An 8,312-nucleotide genomic window follows, 5' to 3' on the forward strand; every position below is an offset into this window, starting at 1 on the left:
TCTGCTGGAAACCCAAGGGAAAGAATCAGGGAACTAAGGTCATGAGGAGGTGGGTGGTGTGAAGATCATGGTCCCTTGATAGGATCGTGGGATGGAGGTGGGATATAGAGGATGCTTTGTGGCTTGAGGTTGGGGTGTCATTGGGCATGGCTCTGTGCAAACCTAAATTTCATTTTTTTCTACTTTACACACCTAAAATCCCCCAAACAATCACAGACTGCCCGAGATGCCTCCCCATTTACCCTTTTTTTCTATTCTTTTTTTTTGTTGTTGTTGTTAGTTTCTTTAAAGTTAGTGTTTATTTCACCTTGCTGCCTGTGGCTGCGTCCACCGAACAGCTCAGAACTCTGGAAAAACATGGCCCTTTCCAAAGTTATTCTGGCTCTGCATCGAAGTTGTGAAAGCTGGCTGTGGAGTATTGGCTTCATGTTGCTCCTCTGCAAAACAGCCCCAGAGATGGCTGGGCTCATAATACCACAGAACAGGGAACTCATTTTGCTTTGCAACCCAGAAACTTTCATCTCCCTTCTCCTCTATACAGGACAGGAAAATGTGAGCCACAAAATCCATGAGTAGCAAATTAAGCAAATGCCAGGATCCTAGGTTTAAAGAAAAACAAAAATAATTTTAACAACCTCCTCATTTCCTTATCATCTTCATGATGTGTTCTTCTTTGAAAGGCTTCATTATAGTAATGGGCTAGACAAAGTAGCAGACTAGCACTCATCAAGTAGTACTTACAAAATTATGTACTTCCAGATATCACAGCAAAATAGGCACCAACAGCAGATTTGAAATGTAAGCAAAAGCCTTTCCCCCTTATTTTAGCTAGAGAGGAAAGTGTACTTCTGTTTATAGGCTTTTCTGCTTGTTTATAGGCTTTCCTGCTTTTTCCCCTATATTCACTGCTGCTACAAGGCTTATCATCAACCACATATCACCCCCAATTCTCCCCTCAGATGGATAAATCTTCCCAAGTAAACTCTCCTACATGCATTTGTATGTCTTGTATCTATGACATTAAATGGCCTACCTTGCAGCCTGGGGCAAAACTGCTAAAAGCCAAGAAAGACTCACTGAGGCCATTGACTTTTGAGTCTTACCTTGGTTGAAAGCCCTTACAGTAAAATGTAGGTCTTCTTCCATGCCATAAACTTGCACAGGAATTCATCAGGCAATTCATAACGTCTGCATCCCACAAACATGTTTACTTTTTTTACTTTACATCAACAAGGAGATTCCACGATTTATATGAAAAACTAAGGTTTACGGAGCTTTAAAAATTAAAAATACTGCCTCTTCTGATGTTACACGGGTCTGAGAAGCTACTGCTTCTGCTGTTTATCCTTTTGCGCATCTTTGAATTATAGCTAAGTAAGTGGAAGTGCTTGTTTATATATGGGACAAGGAAAAGGGCTATTATACTTGGAGTTCAAACTATGCAGACCCGGCACTAGCAGTCCAAGAGTGCTTCTAGCCATCTTACAGGTGTTTTCAGTGTATTCAAGAAGACTAAACATGAAGCAAAAGCTACCGCTCCAGAGGGACACAGTTCTGAAGAGGGAGTAGGTTGAAAAAGCTTGCATGCAAAAAAGAAATGCCTGGGTCACTGTCCAGCCAGTGTTGCTCAGCAATACATCCCTGAATGCCTTGGGAGGCAGGCTGGTATGGAAATGGAGGTTTACCAGCTGAGCTTTGTGATAGAGATATGTAAAGGCACATTTGCTGGGGAGGAGGTGGAACTGAAAGAGCTGTAGAGGTCTCCTTAGCCCTGACTGCTGTAGCACGCTTGCTCCTTGCTGCCTTGCAACAGGGGTAGCTGAATGTCTCCTCTGACCACACTTGGGCATCACCCATGTGGAGGCTGGGCTGGAAAAGGGTAAAAGTAAATCCTAAAAGTCAATTCTGAATTCAGAGGTGTGAGTATGCCAGTGTATTAGATGTGCCAGATGTGCCAAGCTCCAAGGCAAGAGCCCCAGATGGAAGTAAGTTTGATTTTGATTACTGCTGTGAGGTGTAGTTTGGGAGGGGAGGCACGCTGCATTAACATGATGCTCATACATTTCCCTTAGTAACTGAGTTTCCTTAGTGTGGATGTTACATATTTTGACTTGCAAGCTGCCCACCGTTCCTGAAAGAAATGCTGAGATTTAAGAGATTCCTGAAAAGCAGTGACCCTGAGTACAGAACTTCTACACCAGATGGCTTATTAACAGCACAGCGTCAGCCTTGTCCACTAAAACTCAATATCCTACCAGAACAGAAACATGGGAAAGAAGGGACATTTTAGATGATATAACCCAACATCTTAAAGAACCCAGGGCATTAAGAAAGGAAATAATAATGACCAAATCAACTGGAGCATCACAGCAGAAGATTAAAAAATATTTTTAGCTCTCTCACATGTGAGAATAAATTCAATATTAGTGTTAGTGAATTATAGTAGGAAGACTGTCATAAGTGGGATGAAAATATTATTTGTAACTAGTTTAAGGAAGGCTCAGCAGAGGAAGGGATGATCTCCACCATTTATGTCCCTAGCCACTGACAACTGCAGAACAGGGAAGCAGTTCATTAAACTCTTCTTGTGGTGGAAAAAAGGAAGAGGATTTCACCATCATGGGGAATTTCAATAAACATTATGCTTCCAGTGCTGTTCTTGGAATTCATTCCAAATTCTCTCATTGCCCAAAATATTGCATGCAGCAATGGAGAGTGTTGTGCAGAACTCCCCTGGAGAGGGAGGAAGGACTGATTATTTTAGTATTACTGTAATGCAACTGATGTTGTAATGTAATGTAATGTAATGCAGCTGATGGACAAGGTACTCTACTGTGCTGTGTTTCCTGCTCACAGATCCTGCTCCAGCCAGTTTGCAGTCTAAATACAAGGCCAAAGATAGCAGCTATGTGCAGAAAAGGGGTGCACACATACATGCACAAACGGGTATTAATGGGGGAAGAATACTGAAGAATACAAAAGGCAACAACCTTAATGTACCACTTTGTTATGTCTTTGTAAGAAATACATGAAAGTACAGTTTTGAAGGGGAATTTCAAAGAAGATAATGAGGTTTTCTTTGTTTGTGTGAAGCCCTATCCAACAAAAGAGGAAAAATTAGGAAGGTGCTCCACTGAAAATCTAAAAAGAGGTTCAATACAGTTTGGGATCAGATGCTACTCACAGGAGATTATACCTCTCTGCAGAATGAATAATAGAGAAAGAACCTCTGAAAGGTTTTACAATCGAGAAGAGAGTAGATAGGGTTGATGCAATACCAAAATGGAAAAAACTGAACTTATTCAAGACGTGGTTGCACCAATTCAAGCCACTTGGAGTGAATGTGACTGCACAGTCCCTTCACTTTTCCTGCCTTGCACTGGTATATGATGGATTTGATGCTTGACAGGTCAGAACCTTAAATCAGAGACAAAACTAACCCAACTAAAGGAGTGACTAGTATTCAGTCAGTTTAACACCTTAAACAGGCTTGCTGCTGGCTAGGCAAGCACTTAAGTCAGTGGAAGGCGTAAGGAAAAGGAGCAGATAGCTATTGTCAAAGGAACTAACTGCCTTTTTGGCAAGCTATTATCGCAGTGGCTTTACTCTGGCTACATTTTACAGAAAGAACCCAAAAGACTTGGACCTATCACTTGATATATCTGTAATGTTTATAGTTCAGGATATTAGTGGCTCCAGCTCTCCATCGCACCCTTCTGCTGGGGTGTGCAGCTCTTGTAGGGAGGGAGAGCAGAGGCTCACACCTCAGGCTACTGTTCCCCGTTTCCCCACAAACAAATGATGGTTTCTGCTGAAAGAGGGAGGGAGTCCTGCACTTCCTGCCATCTTCAGCTGTGTGCTCCTGCTCTCCTCCCTCTGCTCATCCTAGGGTTTAGCTCAGAGAAGTAACCTGGTCAAAACCGAATCATTTCATTTCCCTGACCTGTCTAGCCACATCACCAGGCGAATGGTGCTTGTTGCAAGGAAGGGAGTAAGGAAATGATGCCCTATTGACTGTAGTGTGAGTTTATGTCAGTTAAAATAATCCGGTGCCTCTGTCATCTCAGGTCAGAAAGGGGCATACTGGTCAAGAGTCACAAAGATCCTACTTACCAAAACTGTCTGTATTGTTGAGGGTCATAGCCTTGCTTACTGTTCTCAGTAGGAAGTTCCACCTCAACTGGAAATCTGATGCCAGCTCTCTAAGCTCCTCTTTATTCCTGCTTGGCTGCAGATGGAGAAAAAAACTGCTTTATGACAAAGTTGGTTAAAAGAATTCATTATTGTGTTGCAGACCATTTCCCTGTACAGACTGCATACAAAGGTGGAACAAGAAGGTGGGGTTTTTTTGGTTTGCTTTTTTGTCAGAATCCTAAAATAACTTAGGCTGAAAGGGACTTTTGAACGTCATCTAATCCAATCTCCTGCCCAAAGCATGGCCAGCTTAGTTCAGGCCTTGTCCATCCAAGTTCTGTATACCTCCAGGATGGACGTTGCACAGCCTTTCCAGGTTACCTCTTCAAATGCTCAACTACTCTTATGGTAATTGTTTGGGGTTTTTTTGTCTTTTTATCTATTGGGAGTTTTCTTTGCTGCAACTTGTGTCTACGGTCTTATGCTCCATGACTGTGAACCCCCAGCAGAAGTCCCATTCCATCTTCTCTAGACCTTCTATGAGGTAGTTGAGGGTTCTGTGATTTGAAGGCACCACAGAACTGCAAAGTATTAGTCTTAAATAAAATAAAAAATAAAAAAAATAAACTAAAAAAAAAAAAGGAAATAATCGAGCTGAAGAAGTACAATTTACCCTACTTCTTCAGAAAGGGAAAAAAAACCCAAACCCAAAGAACCACCACCCAGACCCAAGTTAATTGGGTTGTCAACTAACAGAATGCAGCAGTGCCATTAAGCTACCACTAATTCTGAATCAGTTACGGAACAGGGGTGGTAGAATTTTTAAGGTACGGAAAGGTGCATATGCGAGGATAGTCATACTTGAATCTTTCACAGAAGCTAGAGACATTGTACTAGAAATTATCACTCTCCTACCACCTGCCAAAGGTCAACAGTTCTATGAATCAATGTTTACAAGAATCATGAAGTGTTCTCTTCATTTTTACTAACCTTTTTCTGCTGAACTTCGGTTTATTAGGAACTATTAGAATATGTGGCTATGAAATGAGAGCAGATACTGGAACTGCCCAAGTGTATATATGCACAGAAATATGCTTGTAGTTGTTTGCACAGATGGAAATTTTGTATGCCAATTAATTCTCCCTTTTTCTGCAGTGTGCATAAATTGTATTTATGCAAATCTGCAGTCTGGTCAGGTTGCTAGTGCACAATGTAGCTCCTGCAGACTAGCGACAGCGTGTAGCTGGATAATTTATGTGATCACTCTTTCTTTTCTGAAATTATTAATTTTATACCTGGATGACAAAAGCATGAAGATTCGAAGACACACAGTTCAGGAGAACTCGAATGTCTGTGGAAGGTGTCAGCAAAGACACTAAGTCGTTCAAACCTATGAAATACAGAAAGGAGATCATTACTTCGTGATCAGTTTGCTTTTTGGTTTGTTTTTGCAGTTTTTAGCCTTTTTTTTTTTCTTTTATCTTTAGCTTGAAACATAGTAAGACATCTGTTTATAGCATTTTGATTAATATAACTATACTATTCATTTACTGAGAAATAGTACACTGCTTTGAAATCAGTCAGAATTCATGTTTATGTCCATCTCCACTATATCTGCCCTGACCTAGTCATCATGGCAAAGGTGGCAAGAATTAACACTTCCATTGTGGAAGCTGGAATTTGGTTATATGCAATACTAACTTACTTATCTGGATTTTATCTGTTTGAGAAAAGAAAATACTGGTTTTTCTGTCAAGAGGGAGAAAATGGTTTCAAAACAATAACAGAAAATGCAGAATGTTCTGTAGACCAACGGAAATAGAGATAATACTGCTACGTATCAGGCAGCTGTTCCCCCAAAAGATTGGAACCTACCACCCAGTGCCAAAAGTTACATTAGTATGGCTCGTCTCTAAATTTACACCCTTCTAATGAGACTTCTTCCTTCAGGAAGACATATGGATTGGGTCTGTGAAACCTTGCTTATTATAAATAACAGTTTGGAAAAGCAAAGAAAACAGAGAATGCAATAAATCTTTCTTGGAGAGAGTAAGATCATCATTAATATAATGAGCAAATGTAATAAGAGCATTGCACACAGTGATTTTGATTTCAAGATGTATATAAATATTTTTAAAATGGTTCTCCTGATGGTTCTGTGAAGAAAGAAGATCATTATTCCTACTGAAAGAAGTGATAGAAAGGCTGTGGCACATCCCTTGTCAGTGAGAAAGCTGGTGGCAGAGCAGGAACAAAGAGCTGAGGTTTCCCCGCATCAGTTCTGTGCACAGCCTAGTTCAACATGCTGGTCTCTTGCTAATAATTTAAATGGCAGCCCACTAATCTAAATATTAACTTGCCATTAAGTTCCTATCTCTTTTCATTAAGCTGGCAAATGCATTATTGCATGACCGCATACAAACTGTATTTTATTGTTTACAGCAGAACATGGTTCCCACAGGCTGCAATACAGGAAAGACTTCATCCAGTTCAGCATAAAATGTTTTAAAAACTGACCACAAGAAATTATTCAGTGTGTTTCAACTAATAATAGAGGACAATGTGAAATGCTATGCTTAAAAACTTCATTTTTGTCAAAGAAAACGATAAAAAAAATAGTATCCCTGCCTGTCAACCTTCTAGAAGAAGCACAAACCCCACTGCTACTGCCACAGGAAAAGCTTTAAGAGACAGTCAGGACGGAAAGTCTTTCATTCTTAACCTTTAAAGTTAGAAGGATAATATTACATACTCCATTCTCAGTTGTATCTGCTCTTTTCCAGCACTTCGGGTTATGGCAAGTCTGTAATTCCCATTAGGGCAGATGCAATGAAAAAACAAGAGGAAATGCTGGAGCTTTAACAATGGTAAGCAAGGGCTTAAGCGAACAGACAAAATATAGCAACAAAAAATTACATTTTAGTTCTATGTCATTCTGCGGCTCCTCCGGACTCCTAAACGCCTTTTGAACGAGGTTTCCAGGAATATCCAGAAATCCCTGTTCGATGACAGCATGCAAGTCTGATCGCAAAACAGTGACTTTGCTGTGGCTGTTCAAGACTGTTCTCATTGTCTATAGAGAATAAGAAAACAGTTAATGGCTTTCATTTTCTCAAGCCCTTAGGTCAGTCAAAAAGCTTCCTTTATTCAATACTAGACTTTATATAACCAGTCTCCAAACTGGGGGGAGAAAAAAAGAAAATCAAAGGCGATGAATCTTAAGTTGTCTTCAAGAGTTTTTTGTTCTGGGAGATACTCTTCTCAATGGCACTCTATGGTGTTGTCTGTGGTGAAGCAGACAAGCTAACATAATTGAAGTATCTGGGCAATTGCCTGGGCAATTGGTTCTGCTTACAGTTATTATAGTAATGCCAAATAATGGTATTTTGTCTAAAACATTGAATGGTGTATCAAGGCTGACTTTCCTGTCGATGTTATCTGTCCTTAGCACATGTTTCAATTAAATTCAAAGGCAACTTTCTCAAGTTGCTCAAAATTTTGAGAAAGTAAAAGTAACATTAAAAATATGGGATTAATTAAAATAGTATTAGTTGGGGGTTTACTGCATTCATCTGCTTATGAGTCATTTGTGAATGAACCTGGCTTCATATTTGTCCCCAAATGTATTACTCACATAGACAGTGCAAACAATTTTCAGCTTAACATTTGATCCTGATCTCTTCACTTTTTTTCTTATTAATTGCTAATACCACACAGTATTCCTTCATATTCTTGATGAAATGATGAAAACAGGAAGGAAATTAAACCTGAATCTGCTAAAATTTGTTAATCCATACATTTAAGTCTCTCACTTCCATACTGAAATCAGTAAGATCCTAAAGCCTTTGTTGAATTTTGTGTGTTTATATGAATAATCCATGTCCAGTTGGGCCTTCCAGAGGAAAAATATTTTTTTTAAAATTCAGAAAAACTTCAGGATTCATAAACGTTTTAATAAATCCCATTCACCAGGTGCTTGCCGTGACTCCAAAATCAGCAGTGAACTCAGCTGACCGTTTGTTTGCAAATGTAATTCCCAATCTAGCAATTTTTCATCATTCTGCTAGCTTTACTGGAATACCAAAAGCACTCTGATTCCCACTCCATAATCCCTTTCAGCTAAGTTAAAGACAAAGGCTGTTTTCTTATTTTACTTGGAGTTTCCAGTGTCGGAAGGA

At 39.7% G+C, this 8,312-nt stretch overlaps 1 protein-coding gene across 1 annotated transcript in view; it reads right to left on the minus strand.

Moving 5' to 3' along the window:
* Positions 1–251: 251 nt before the first annotated feature.
* RFX8 (RFX family member 8, lacking RFX DNA binding domain) overlaps positions 252–8,312 on the minus strand; it is a 26,667-nt gene continuing 18,606 nt past the window's right edge. Inside the window, 5 exon segments of the mRNA XM_010016886.1 lie at positions 252–353; positions 355–599; positions 4,114–4,228; positions 5,430–5,524; positions 7,051–7,207. Coding sequence (XP_010015188.1) covers positions 252–353; positions 355–599; positions 4,114–4,228; positions 5,430–5,524; positions 7,051–7,207 — 714 coding nt within the window.

This window comes from Nestor notabilis, unplaced genomic scaffold (genome assembly GCF_000696875.1).
Source record: "Nestor notabilis isolate BGI_N333 unplaced genomic scaffold, ASM69687v1 scaffold15556, whole genome shotgun sequence".
Classification (NCBI taxonomy): Eukaryota; Metazoa; Chordata; class Aves; order Psittaciformes; family Psittacidae; genus Nestor; species Nestor notabilis.